The sequence below is a fragment of the Chiloscyllium plagiosum genome, chromosome 2 (assembly GCF_004010195.1).
Source record: "Chiloscyllium plagiosum isolate BGI_BamShark_2017 chromosome 2, ASM401019v2, whole genome shotgun sequence".
In the NCBI taxonomy this organism is placed as follows: Eukaryota; Metazoa; Chordata; class Chondrichthyes; order Orectolobiformes; family Hemiscylliidae; genus Chiloscyllium; species Chiloscyllium plagiosum.
The window spans coordinates 113,618,389-113,633,906 of NC_057711.1; the positions used below are offsets into that span (position 1 = coordinate 113,618,389).

Genomic DNA, 15,518 nt, shown 5'->3' on the forward strand with positions numbered 1-15,518 from the left:
GTGGTTCACTTTGGTCAGAGTAACCGGAATGCAAAGTACTGGGCTAATGGTAAGATTCTTGGTAGTGTAGATGAGCAGAGAGATCTCGGTGTCCATGTACACATATCCTTGAAAGTTGCCACCCAGGTTGACAGGGTTGTTAAGGAGGCATACAGTGTTTTAGCTTTTATTAATAGAAGGATTGAGTTCCGGAACCATGAGGTTATGCAACAGCTGTACAAAAATCTGGTGTGTACAGTTCTGGTCACCGCATCATAAGAAGGATGTGGAAGCTTTGGAAAGGGTGCAGAGGAGATTTACTAGGATGTTGTCTGGTATGGAGGGAAGGTCTTACGAGGAAAGGCTGAGGGACTTGAGGCTGTTTTTGTTAGAGAGAAGAAGGTTGAGAGGTGACTTAATTGAGACATACAAGATAAGCAGAGGGTTAGATAGTGGACAGGGAGAGCCTTTTTTCCAAGTATGGTGATGGCAAGCATGAGGGGGCATAGCTTTAAATTGAGGGGTGATAGATATAGGAAAGATGTCAGAGGTGGTTTCTTTACTCAGAGAGTAGTAAGGGTATGGAATGCTTTGCCTGCAATGGTAGTAGATTCATCAACTTTAAGCACATTTATGTCGTCATTGGACAAGCATATGGACATACATGAAATAGTATAGGTTAGATGGGCTTCAGATTGGTATGACAGGTTGGTGCAACACCAAGGGCCGAAGGGCCTGTAATGTTCTATGTCCGATGTTCCATGGAAAAGTAGCAACCAAATTAGAACTCACACTGAAATTCTTCCACATCACATGACTTTTTCAACTCCAGTGTTATAGATGAGACATGCAGAACACTCTAAGCCTCTGTGGGTCCATGCCAAAACTTCACTTGTTACTGCTGCTGTCCATTGATGCATTTACTGAGCAGTGCCCCCTCCCACTTGGGGAGTCATTGTGACATGTCAAGGCTGGGAAGTCAGAAGGAGGTGGCTGAAGCTTGAGATATGTGGGGAATCTTCCCAGAAATATTTTTGAACTCTTTTTCTCCATCTCACCATGGAAAGAAACCTGTCTGATATTTTGCCTCGCACCCCAAGTGTGCCATATATTCACCCTGTATCAATTGATATCAACATCGCGAACTGCACTGACCATCATACTTGCCTGCAATAAAACCTGACGCTGTGGAAACCCCCAACATTTAATGTGCAATCTTGACCCATCATCCTTTGCAGCTTTCACCATCTTTGAGGCAAGCAAAATATGTCATTGTTCAAACCTCAGGTGATGGTCTGGTCTCTAACAATTCTGGCATACTCAAGGAGCAATCAAATCACACCAGAAGGTCCACCTGTTTCCAGGTCAGAATGCCTTACAGGGAAGTATTATTACCATCAAGCATTTGAGGTATATAATGTTCTTAAATACTTCATAATTTGATGGTCTACTTACAGAAGATTAAGAGTAACAGAATAAGATAGAAATGCATTCTACTTATAATCAGGATGTATAATCTAATCAGGATATGAAGTTAGAAGGGGAACATGGAGAGTGCATTAAGAATTCTGGTTGTGGAGAGGATGGTTATCCTGTGAGGAAATATTGAACAGGCTGGTCTGTGTCTTGTGGAGTTAAGAAGAATAAAATTTCATCTAAAACAATGGGCAGCACAGTGGCTCAGTGGTTCGCACTGCTACCTCGCAGCACCAGAGTTCCAGGTTCGATTCCAGCCTCGGGCAACTGTCTGTGTAGAGTTTGCACATTCTCCCCATATCTGCGTGGGTTTCCTCTGGGTGTTCTGGTTTCCTCCCACAGTCTAAAGGTGTGCAGGCCAGGTCAGTTTGCCATGCTAAATTGCCCATAGTGCTGGGAGCATTAGTCAGAGGAAAATGGGACTGGGTGGGTTATCCTTCGGAGGGTCGGTGTGGACTTGTTGGGCCGAAGGGCCTGTTTCCACACTGTAGGGAATCTAATCTATAGAAAAAATAAAAAAAAACAGAGGATACCAATTTAAGGGTGAATGGAGAATGGCTTTGGAATTCGGAATCACTGCCTGACAGCATGGTGCAGACAAACTCAGTTGTGGATTGAAAAGGAGAATTGAATCATTATCTGAAGAGGAAGTTTTGTGAGGGTGAGAACAAAGGAGTGGGGAATGGGACTTGGTGAGTTGCCCTTGCAGAGATCTGGTACAGGTTTGCAGGGCCGAATGGTCTCTTTTTGCATTATAACCATTCTCAGATTGTATATTCTAAACATGAAACAACTGTCTTATTCAGTTTCGTTTTGCGATGGGTACACTGGCCATGAACGTGGATCAGTTTGCTTCATGTAATTTAAAGTGTGCCAATATTTTGGTTTCCTTCCCATGCATGTTGCATTAGAACATGGTATGAAAAAAATGTAAACAACCATTAGCTTTTAAACAGCTGGTAGCTCTGAGACACTCCCTGGCCCCAAAATTCTATATTTTTATTTTGCTACCTCACAACTTATGGTGATGAAACTTTAAAAACAAATTAAATAAAAAGAAAACAATAAAATGCATGTTTTTTGAAAGAAACCTCACCCAGAAATTTTATATGAATTAGAAATCAAATTTTCTCAACAGTGAGTTTCTTTTACTTCCCTGATAGGACGTGGGCCCATCTCTAGTTACCCTATTTCTTTTATTCCCAAAATTTCAATGTCTTATGTGCCCATTTAACATGATCCTTCTTGTTACAAATGGATGGTAACATTTACTAAACTGAATAAACTACCCCCTGAATAGGCTCTTAAAAATGGAGAAGAGAGGTGACACGATAGAAATCTTTAAAATTATGAATGGAATTGATGGTTTAGATGTGGGAGTGATATTTCTGCTATGGATGAGATCACAATTGAGGGCCATAAACAAAAGGTACTGTCACTGATCAATTCAATCAGGAATTTCTGAGAAACCTCTTAACCTAGAGAATGTGGTTAGAATGTGGGATGTCAAGTTGACTAGCATAGATGCACTTAATGAGGAAGCTGGGTAAGTTGGTGAAAAAATAACACTTACATTTAAACAATGTTTTTTAGAACTACTGGATGTCTTGAGATGCTGTCCAGTCAACAATAGACTTTTTTGAAGTTTGATTACTGTTTTGTTGTAGAAAATGCAACCACTAAATTGTAATCTGAAAAGTCCTAATAAACAGGAATACAATAACCTTCAGATAATTTGTTTTCTTTTGAAGGGATTAAAACTAATTAGGACCCAAAAAATATCTCCTTGCTCTTCTTCACAACCTATAATCTGACAAATCCTTGCAAGTTGACATTCAACTGTTGAGGTGCAGCTGTTGGAATGTGACAAGAACACAATTGCAATAGAGTTCACGGACCAGTTCAACAAGGTCTGGCCTGCAGAGGATGTCCCAGATGTCAGGAGACAAGGAGTAAACGTCAAGCTGCAAATGAAAGGGAACCTCAGTGACTAAAACAACTGGAAAAACATAACATAACTCTCAGTACCTGGCGACTTCTGGAACTTTGTGCTTCTCAACAAATTCAAAGTAGGAATCTATGTTACACTGCTAAAGGAATAGGCAGGGTTCCAGCAGGATTGAAGGTCATGCTGTGACCAGATTTTATAATGCTCAGGAATATCAATTGCAAAGCCTAGATTTTAAAGGAGTCACTTGTTATCAATTTCTTTGATTCTAAGATGACTTTTGATCCTATTCATCAGCAGTCACTCTGGAACATTGCTATACAGTGCAAAAATCTGGGGCAGTATAATAAGATCTTCAAACATTTAAAATGTTTACTCTAACTGCTGCATCAATACTAACACAGGCACCATAGACTCTTTTTTTAACATCAACAATATAGCAAGCCATCACCGGATATGGCAAGGTTGCATGCTCTTTCATTCTTTTTCCTCTTGGTTATCAAAGAAGGAGATGGTGCAGACTGTGGCATTCCCTGGCAACACTACCAGTTGACGGTCCTAGTCTTTACAAATGACATTACCTTCAAAGGATTGGTCACAGAGAAAGACAACTTATGCTGGCAGGACACATCTTTTGCCTCCTGGACATATGCCCTTTCTACAATGGCAGCAGAGTGGACATGGCCAGGCAACAGTGAGAACCTGGGCTGGCCAAAGTTGAAGTACATTCAAGAAGGACCTTAAAGATCTAGACATCATCTGGTGTATGAGTTTGCAATTTCCAGGAGCCAGTGGCACAGCCTTGCAATGCTGCACTGGATTGAGGGAATTAAGCCTAAATTAATCTCAACAAGGCTACTTAAGTCTTCTTCAATATAGGATTCTTTTATGTGTATCTAGCAGAGTTTTAATAGCTCATCCAAAGGCAGCACCTTCAACAGTGCAGCAGATTACTACATTAAAATGTTACCTTTGATTTTCGTGCTTAAACCCTGAATTGGAGCATGAACCCATACCCATGTGACTTAGACAGGAGTACTATCTGCTGAGCATGGTTGAGGAAGAAATTCAAAGTGAAGTAATGGGCGAAGAGGTTTGTTGAAGCTCTGTGCCAAGTGGCCAGTCTCTGTGTTTTACATTCCATGTGATTCTATACAGAATCCCTTTCGTTTCTCTCTTTCAGTGACGCTGTGCAATCCACCACCTTCACCCATAAATGGGCAAGCTCATTATAATGCCATTAGTGTTGGCCAAACAGTCAATTTCTATTGTGATGAAGGTTACAATGTTGAAGGGGCATCCTCTGCTGAATGTATGGCCAATGGGAGCTGGAGTCAACCTGTACCTGTGTGTAAAGGTGAGCACAATACTTATATCCTCTCTGTCTTTGATTTTTATTTAACACTTGATGAAAACTGTCTTGTGTATTCACAACTCATCCACAATACCATAAGAAGCTAAATTCAAGCTGCCCAGCTGTAAACAAAGAAAAAGGCCACCGAGACCATCTTGCCTGTGCAAATTGTCTCCAATTAGTCCAACCACCACTCCCAACTCACTGTTCTTCTCTCAGGACTATGCAATTTTTTTTTCCTTTTCAAATATAAATATTAATTAGGGGAGGTGATGACTTAGTGGTATTATCAATCAACTGTTACTCCAGAGACTCTTGGTGACCAAGGTTCGAATCCCATCTTGATGATGGCATTTGAATTCAATTCTAAAAATCTGGAATTAAGAGTCTAGTGATGACCATGAAAATATTGTTGATTGTTGGGGAACAATATCATCTCATTACTAATGTCCTTTCGAGAAAGTAACTGCTATCCTTACCAATTTGGCCTATGCATGACTCCGAACCCACAACAATGTGGTTGACTCTCAAATGCCCTCTGGGAAATTAGGGACGGGCAAAAAAATGTTGTCCCTAGCAATGATGCACACATCCCATGAATAAATTTTTTAAAAATTTTCTTTACAAAGTTGCAATTGAATTTTCTTCCAACGCCCTTCCAGGCAGTAAATCCAGAATTCTGGATCAAGGAGAAAGACCTGACAGATTTCACCCAATCTAGTGGAGTTCCCATTCAGTATGTTGGGTTCAAACTGCCCTTCCTTTGGGTTGATGGCCTTTCATCAGAAAGGAAGGTACCAAGAGATGAGCAGCTGCTCATCTGACGTCTTCCGTCCTGACAACAAAATGTTAATTGGGTTTCCCTTTTTGCGGGTGCCTTCTGAACTGCTGAAAGGTTCTGGCATATTTCTAGTATTTTTGTTCACGTTTCCAGCATCCATTGTATTTTTACCTTAGGGAAAAAGGGAGTTGGTTGAGATCTGCCAACAATAAAGAAATATGTTTGCATTCTTTGGCATCAGATAAAAGAGGAGAAAGTGAGGACTGCAGATGCTGGAGATCAGAGCTGAAAATGTGTTGCTGGAAAAGCGCAGCAGGTCAGGCAGCATCCAAGGAGCAGGAGATGATTCCTTAAGAAGGGCTCCTGCCCGAAACGTTGATTCTCCTGCTCCTTGGATGCTGCCTGACCTGCTGCGCTTTTCCAGCAACACATTTTCAGATCAGATAAAAGAGTTACTGTTAAAAGGGATCTATTACTATTGTGGTTGCTGTTCAGAGACAGTTATCCACAGTGAAACGTGGATACTGAATATCAATTTGGTGCACTTTGCTACTTAAGTATACAGCATTCCTTGGTCAACTTCCATTGTGAAGGAATTGGCTTTGATTGGTAATCATCTCCATTTTAATTATAGAGAATTGCACTAAAGGCATTTGGCCAAACCTATCTGTAACAATATACATACTCCATATAAGCTTCTTCCCATATTCTCTTCCTCTCATCCTACAACATATCCTTCCTTTCTCCATCAATTTATCCAATTTGCCCTTGACTGCATTTGGGAAATTCATCACAACTGTTTCTTGTGGTAGAGGTCTACATTCTTACCACTATCTATTGTAAAGAAGTTGGTCCTAAATTCCTTATTGGATTTAACAGTACGCTCTTACATTGATGATCCCTAGGTTTAGTGTTTGTATAGGAGCATAGGAAATAGGAGAACAATTAAGTTATTTGATTCCCTTGAGCCTACTCCACCATTCAACTGGATTATGACTGACGTTGTATTTCAGTATCCTTTCTTAAGCTCTGCCTATATCTATCAGTCTCTGTCTTGAATATGTTCAATGACAGAACCTCCACAGCCCTCTGGAGCAGAGAGTTTCAAAGATTCACCTCCCGCTATGTGAAGAGTTCCTCCTTATCTGTGTCCTAAATAAGAACATAAGCGCTAGGAGCAAGAGTGGGCCATCTTTGAGCCCACTCCACCATTCAGTATGATCATTGCTGATTTTTTCATTGCCTCAGCTCCACTTAGCTGCCCTCTCACCATAACCCTTAATTCCTTTACTGTTCAAAAAAGTATCTACCTTAGCTTTAAAAACATTCAATAAGGAAGCCTTAACCACTTCACTGGGCAGGGAATTCCACAGATTCACAATCCTCTGAGTGAAGAAGTTCCTTCTCAATTCAGTCCAAAATCTGCCTCCCTGAACTTTGAAGCTATGCCCTCTTGTCTTAGTTTTACCCACCTACGGAAACATCCTCTCTACCTCTATCTTATCTATTCCCTTCATAATTTTATATGCTTCTGTAAGATCCCCCCTCATTCTTCTAAATTCCAATCAATATAATCCCAATTTTCTCAGTCTCTCCTCATAAGCCAACTCTCTCAACTCTGGAATCGACCTTGTGAACCTTCTTTGCACCCCCTCTAGTGCCAGTGCATTCTTTCTGAAGTAAGGAGACTAAAACTGCTCGCAGTACTCCAGGTATGGCCTCACCAGCACCCTGTACAGCTGCAACGTAATCTCCCTATTTTTAAACTCAATCCCATTAGTGATGAAGGACAAAATTGCCCTACTACTCACCTTAGCGTCGTCCTCAAACGTGACACACGACACGTGGACCCCCAACTCCAAATTATCTATGTAAACCGTAAATAATTGCAGCTCCGACACTGATCCCTGAGGCACATGACTATTCACCAATCACTAATCAGAAAAGTATTCATTTATTCCCAGTCTTTGCTTCCTGTTAGTTAACCAATCATCTATTCATGCTGATACATTAACCATAATGCCATGCATCTTTATCTTATGCAGTGCGACACTTTGTCAAATGCCTTTTGGAAATCTTGATCCACCACATCTACTGGGACCCCATTGTCCACCGTGACCTGTCTTTCATGAACCCATGCTGCTTTCTGCCCAAAGGGACAATCTGTACTTAGATGTCTTCCTATTTCTTCCTTGATAGTAGATTCAAGCATTTTCCCCACTACTGAGGTTAAGCTAACTGATTTGTAATTCCCCATCTTTTGTCTACCTCCTTTATTAAACAGTGGCGTCACATTTGCTGTTTTCCAATCTATTGGAACTGCCCCTCGAGTCCAGTGAATTTAGGAAAATTTCTACAAGTTCATTTGCTATTTCCCCTGCCATCTCTTTACGTATCCTGGGATGCAATCCATCAGGGCCCAGGAGACTAGTCTACCTTTAACTGCACTAGCTTGCCAACACTACCTCTTTCATGATAATGATTATCTCCAGGTCCTCATCTATCTTCATCTCCTTGTCAGTTACTGGCACGTTACTCAGGTCCTCCTCTGTGAAGCCCGACACAAAATACCTATTTAATGCCTCGGTCATTTCCTCATATCCCATTACAAAAACCCTCTTTTCATCCTATAAAGGAGCAATGTTTACCTTAGCCACTCCATTTTATATATTTATAGAATGTTTTTCTATCTGTCTTTATAATTTGAGCTAGTTTACTCTCATAATCTATCTTACATGTCTATCATATTTGTGTGGCCTTCTGTTGACCTTTAAAGCCTCTATTCCTGATGAAGGGCTTTTGCCCGAAATGTCGATTTTCCTGCTCCTCAGATGCTTCCTGAACTGCTGTGCTTTTCCAGCACCACTCTAATCTAGAATCTGGTTTCCAGCAGTCCTTATTTTTACCTTTAAAGTTTTCCCAACATTCTAGTTTCCCACTAGTTTTTGCCAATTTGTATGCTTTCTCTTTTAATTGGATATGAAAATGTGTTGCTGGAAAAGCGCAGCAGGTCAGGCAGCATCCAAGGAACAGGAGAATCGACGTTTCGGGCATAAGCCCTTCTTCAGTCCTGAAGAAGGGCTTATGACCGAAACATCGATTCTCCTGTTCCCTGGATGCTGCCTGACCAGCTGCGCTTTTCCAGCAACACATTTTCAGCTCTGATCTCCAGCATCTGCAGACCTCACTTTCTCCTTTTAATTGGATAGCCTCCCTTATTTCTTTAGATATCCATAACTGAATACCCCTTTTCCTACAGTCCTTCCTTTTCACTGGTATATACTTTTGCTGAGCACTTTGAAACATTGTCTTGAAAGTCATCCTCTGTTCATCAACTGTCCCACCATAAATCACCAGTCCCTTATTTTGAGATGGGGAAACCTGGTTGTAGACAAAGGAAAATATCCTTTCAGCATCTACCCCATTGAACCTTGTAAGAATTTTGTCTGTTTGAATGAGATCACCAATCATTTTTCTAAACAGTAAGCCGGAAACTGTAGAATTGCAAACTTTGCTTATCTGCTTATTAACTTTATTGAAGTGTTATACAAAAAAACTTCAATGCATTCTGTTTAAATAGCAAGACATTGTATTGTTCCTCCTAATATGCCACAGTGTCATGCTTACATATACCAAAAGTGACCATTACGTCGAGAAAGGTTATCAACTACATGGTCACTCAGTCATTATTTGTCATACTAACCAGCGAGATGGAGTTCAATCTCTGTCTCTTATGGGAGTAAGTGAAGAGATGTTATTCCTTATCAGTAATATAGAATCAATGTAAGTACAGCCACAGTGCTGTTAGGGAGACAGCTCCAAGATTTTGATTAGATTCTGACAAAAGGCTATTGAATTGCATATTCTGTTCTTATTGTTGAATATTCTAGAATTTTTGCTTGATAACCTTGTGCATTGAGAGACTGGATGAATATTCTGTCAAGGGTTAAAATAGCTGAGACAGAATCTATGATGAGGGGAATCTGTGTCGAATATATAGGCGTGGTTTTAATTACCTGGCTTCCATCCAGTCCGAAATTCACTGATTAAACTAAACCTGCGGCTAAGAATCTTCAAGATCCTGTGAACAGAAAAACATTCAAAATAATAATTCAACTATTATATATTGTAGAACAGACTTTGCAGATTTTGCAATGGCCGGACAGTCATTATTCCAGTGTAGATGAGACTTGTTCATGGGGACTCTGTAAAATCGCCACATAGCCAACTGAAGGAATTACCTGGGTAATTGAACTTTCCGCCACGCAATTCTTTTTTCGCCTGGGATCCTCTGAAAATCTCCATTTAAATCATGAAATTAAGTAAAATTGATTTTCTGTAAAAGTTAGATACAATGTCTAAATCCCATTAACTATTAAACTGACCCCATAATTACCATTTTCCTGCTCCTCGGATGCTGCCTGAACTGCTGTGCTTTTCCAACACCACTCGAATCCAAAATCTGGTTTCCAGAATCTGCAGTCATTGTTTTTACCCATAGTTACCATGCACACCTCTAACTACACTTCTTCCAGATTTCTTGCTGCTCCCTGACCCTGACCTTCTGGGGATCCCAAAACTCCAGGAGATTGACATTCCCCAAGACCTTGACCACATATACTGGATCTGACCCCTGATAATCACTGACATCCCTGCTGCTAGACACCCACCATTACTAATGACTGCCAAACCCAACTCGTTCATACCACCACTACTGCCAGAGCTGACAACCAATGCTCTCCCTATGCCCACTGGATCCAATCCCTGACAAACTAGACCACCACCAGACCCAACAACTCTGCTGCTGCCACCATTACCTGACCTTCAACCCCACTGTTGTCAGCAGACTGGACTCACCAATGCCACTGCTGGACACAGCCCCCAACCCTGCTCCACTCTCATTGCCTCCAGTCCTGATATCCACCTTATCTGATGCCTATTAGACCTGAATTCTCCCACAAACCCTGACCTACCCTAAACACTGCATTATTTACTTGGCTCCCTAACCACCTTGCACCCTTGTGACTTGGCACCCTAAACCCTTCCCATTTGGCATCTTACCCAGCTGGTACCCTACCCACCCTGTACCCTGCTTCTTCTGAGCCGACAACCTGTACCCTCACCCAGCTGGCACCTTATGCTCTCAGTATCCTAATGTCACACTTACCTTATATACTTACTGTATGACAGCAGCTGTCAAAGTGGCATCAGAACCTTTCAAGTTCAGAATATGGCAGCTGACTGCTGCGAATATAGATGTGATTTTTCTTTCCCCAATATTTCTACGATACAAAAGAATGGAAGTACAGCTCCACATTTCTGAGGCGCCCTGAAATACAAAGCTCCCTCCTTTTGTAAAGAAAGAAGATGCATAGCAACAATCTAAGTGAGATTGTCAAATTCAGGAAAATTGTTTCTCTGGTGTGCAGTTTGAGGTGTGGTGATTTTAATCTCAAGTATTTACAATTATGGTGTTTCCATTGCAGAATGACGGATTACAGGTTGTGTCCAGTTGCTTAGGAGGCAGGATTGGAAAAATAATGTAACTCTCAATTGTGATCTCAATCTGAAAGTAGTGGACTAAAGCAGCAACTTAAAGTATCATAACTTATTTCATTATGTGAATGCAATACAGGATAGACATTCTAACCAATCATCCTTTACCTCAATGAGCATTGAGAGTGTGGTGCTGGAAAATCACAGCAGGTCAGGCAGCAGGAGAATCGATGTTGCGGGCATAAGGCTTTCATCAGGAATGAGGCACTTTCCTGATGAAGGGCTCTTGCCTGAAATGTCACATCTCCTGCTGCTCGGATGCTGCCTGACCTGCTGTGCTTTTCCAGCAGCACACTCTCCACTCTGATCTCCAGCCTCTGCAGTCCCCACTTTCTCCTTTATCTCAATGGGCACCAAAATAAAATTGTTCCCAAACAACAGACATTCGACCAGCAAGAAATCTGGAAGAAGTGTAGTTAGAGGTGTGCTGGGTAAACTCTGCAGCTCTGGCAGCATCTACGGGGTGTGAAACAGAGCTAATGTTTCAGGTCCAGTGACCCTTGTCCAGTTGTGAATACTTGTGGTGCTCCTGATCTCTGCATTTTGGTGATCTCACAGAAACAGTCCCTTCCCTCATGCTATTTCCACATAAGTAATTTCATAAATTGTAACTTTTGTTCCTTTTATCCTTTGACAAAGAAATAACATGCGGACCACCAGTTCAAGTTAAAAATGCCTTTGTACGAGGATTGCTTCACCACGTAGGAGACATAGCAACATACTCCTGCTACAGTGGATATATGCTGGAAGGGTCTCGAGCAAGTAGTTGTCTGGAGAATGGAACCTGGAGCAAACCCCCCAGATGCAGAGGTATTGAAAAATCACAAACTTGATAAAACTGCATAATTGCCACTAATCATCACACTTTTTCTTTTCTCTCTCTGTCCCTACTTTTGTAAAGGCACTTCCTCATCTACAGTAACATTTCTGTGAGTTTCAGTGGCCTTGCTAAGAGATTTTATCTCCAATATCTGCAGTTTTTCCCATCACAGGACACTTCAGAACAAATCCATTCTTGCCTTTAACTCATTTTAAATCATGTTTAAAATTCCATAAATCATGACTTATAAAGTTGACTTATCTTATATAGCAGGAGAAAGTGAGGACTGCAGATGCTGGAGATCAGAGCTGAAAATGTGTTGCTGGAAGAGCGCAGCAGGTCAGGCAGCATCCAAGGAGCAGGAGAATTGACGTTTCGGGCATAAGCCCTTTATATCTTATATAACAACCCTTTATGTTCTGGCCTCCCAAAAAATCATTTCCTGCACATTCTCAGCATATAAACTGAACTCCCTTTTCAGCTAAAACAGGCCATGCTCACATTCATAGTCAACTTTAATTTTTCACCCAACAGTTGCATGTTTTACATATTAGTGTGTTATAGCTGGGTGTGGGGATCAAGCTAGAGATATGCTGTATGTGATGCAGTTGTGGGAAGTTTAAGACACACCCACTCTTTGTATCAGATGCTAGTGTTATTTCAGGAACTAACCCCATCTACAATGGTGATTCACTTTTCTACTTGATGTATAAGTCACCTTTGGAGGAACATTTCAAAGTTTTTAAAGTTTGCAATTAAATGTATGCAACTTCCATCCTGTCAGGCAGTGAGTTCCAAACCCAAATCAATCATTACTGTTGTGAAATGGGCCAGCTCATCTTGTAACATGCAGCATTCAGACATTATTACACAGTAATTATCACTTGGATTGTATGCTCAGGTTTCATCTCAAAACATTCCTAGGAAGCAATTTCCTCAATCAAGCTTTCTGTTACTTAACCAAATATCTCCTTACACCACCTTTGTTGTTTTCTGGTTGTGAACAGTCTTGTATTGTTTTATTACATTAAAGGTGCTTTATGAATGCAAGTCATTGATGTTACTGTGGAAACTTTGTTGTTTAGGGACTACAATGAAAATTGGAAGTGAGATTACACAGACTGGTAAGCATTGGGAAGGCACAAGACATTAGGCACAATACAGCAAAGACAAAATACCTCATCAAATACTTTTTTGCTTTCAACTTAGGAAATTTAATAAATCTCATTCATAACAAGAAAATTGCTTCACCACATTGGTTTTCTGCAGAAACTGTGCTTTGGAAACAATGTGAGCGTGATCACACAACATCATTTTCAAGAATCAAGAATTTTCTAGATGTTTCTTACCTTGCTGAGACTGCAGGAAATAAAATCTTTGTTCGGCCTGAATCCTTTATACCTTATCCAAGGTCAGATTGCGTGACTTGAGAAAAGAGGCTAATAAAGCAATAGAAATAACTGGCATTTCCAAAACACGTTTTACTATTTCATTACATCCTAAAACTTATGTGGTATTTTTGAAGTGTAGTCATTGTTGCAACGTTGGAAATAAGGCAGTTAATTTGTATACAGCAAGCTTCCATAAACTTGATGATGATGACCATTGAATCTGTTTTGTGATGTTAATTTGGGGATAAATATTAGGCAAAACAGTGGAAATCTGTTTCTTCTTAAAGTAATGCTTGGGAGCTCTTACCCCTACCTCAAACAAAAAATGGGACCTTGGTAGAAGGCTTCGTGTAGGAGGAAGCTCCTGCAATAGCATAAGAATCTCTCAGTACTGGTAGCTTTGGCCTGTATAATAAAATTCAAGTGAATCTTGAACCCCAGAACCTTCTAGCTCAGAGGCGAGAACTTTATCTACTGAGCTGCAACCAACATAGTTCAAGCAGTGTCTGTCCTGTTGGGAAACCAATCACATCTCCTGGAACTTGACTTTAGTTTAAGATCACAAGTAAAAGATGAACATTTCATAACATTAGCGCACATTCTTAACCATTGAACAATAATCCAGTGAATCTGTTATAGCACAGAAATACATCAGAACATAGATAGATTGATGGCTTGAATGGAAGCCATTCATGTCTTGAATAAAATACGGTGGATGGTGGAAATCTAAAACAAAGCAGAAAATGCTGGATAAACTCCGCAGGTCTGGCAAAATCTGCCGAGAGAAAAACCAAGTTAATGTTTCGAGTCTGATATGACTCTTCTCCAGAACTCTTGGATTTTTCTCCCTGTCAAACACACTTTGTAGTTCTTGGTATGTGACAGGAGCTTTGCAGTACCACACGTGCACATCCAAGCTTTTTCAAATGCAGTGAGAGTTTCTGTATCTATTGCCCTCTCAGTCAGTTCCACTTTAAAAAATGTGTTGCCGTTTTCCTTGATCCTCCTCTTACATTCTCACTGACCTCCTGTTGCATCCTCATGAAAAAAAGAATTGCTCCTCAGCTCCCCTCCAATCCTTCCAAACATCATCTTTAAATCTATACTGAAAGAACCGTGGATGCTGTAAATCAGAAACAAAAAAAGGAGTTGCTGGAAATGCTCAGCAGTTCTGGCAGCATGTGTGAAGAAAAATCAAAGTTAATGCTTCGGAACCGGTGACCCTGCCTCATCACCGATCCCGAGACGTTAACTCTGATTTCTCTGCACAGATGCTGCCAGACCTGCTCAGCTTTTCCAGTAACTTCTGTTTTGCTTTAAATCTACACCCCTCGGTTATTATATTTCTAACAGAAATGGATTCTTTCTAACCAGTCTATTTTGTAACTTCATAATTAATATACATTAATCAAGCCTCCTGTCAATTTCCACTGTTCAAAAGAAAATAAAATGCTTATTAACCAATCTTTCCTCAAAGTTAAAATTCTCCATTTCTAGCAAAATCCTCTAATGTGATCATATCTTTTCTGTAATTTGTGACAACTGTATGCAGTACTCTCACTGCAGTCTGCCTATTGTTTTTTACAAGTCCAATATAATCTCCCCAAATGCATTATGTTATACTTTCCCAGACAGAATTCCATTTCTCTGCTTTTCTGTTCACCTGACCAGTGGACTGATTCATCATCACTGAACTACATGGCCAATTTTTGTAGCTTAAACATGTCCACTAAAATGAAGTCAACCATTGGCTTTGTATAGCATGAAAAGCAAGGCACACAATACTGAGCCCTGCAAAATCCCAATGGAAACAATCATCCAATCAGCAAAATGCTTGGTATTCATTTATTTCCTGGCACTAAGCTGATATTGGATCCAACTTGTCACTTCTCATTGGATCTCATTCTTCTGGCCAGTCTGTCATGTGGGATCTTGTCAAACAGTTTTACCAAAACCTTTGGCAAATACATTAAATATGCTATCCTTTGTTGACCCTCTTGTTACGTCCTCATTACCCTACAGTTGCATCTTCATTGACCCTTCTGATGCATCCTCATTGACATCCTTATTACAGCCTTATTGACTCACCTATTATAGTCTTATTGGCCCTACTATTACATCCTCATTGACCCTCCTATTACATCTCCATTCAACCTTCCATTAAGTTCTCATTAACATCCTGTTACACCATCGCTGACCTCCTGTAATAGTCT

General features: G+C 40.6%; 1 protein-coding gene across 3 annotated transcripts in view; it reads left to right on the forward strand.

Annotated features, from left to right (window-relative positions):
• svep1 (sushi, von Willebrand factor type A, EGF and pentraxin domain containing 1) overlaps window positions 1-15,518 on the forward strand; it is a 236,178-nt gene that overhangs the window by 197,122 nt on the left and 23,538 nt on the right. For all 3 annotated transcript variants that reach the window (XM_043716218.1, XM_043716221.1, XM_043716222.1), the window contains 2 exons: window positions 4,587-4,760; window positions 11,734-11,904. In XM_043716218.1, coding sequence (XP_043572153.1) covers window positions 4,587-4,760; window positions 11,734-11,904 — 345 coding nt within the window. The remainder of the gene's footprint in view (window positions 1-4,586; window positions 4,761-11,733; window positions 11,905-15,518) is intronic.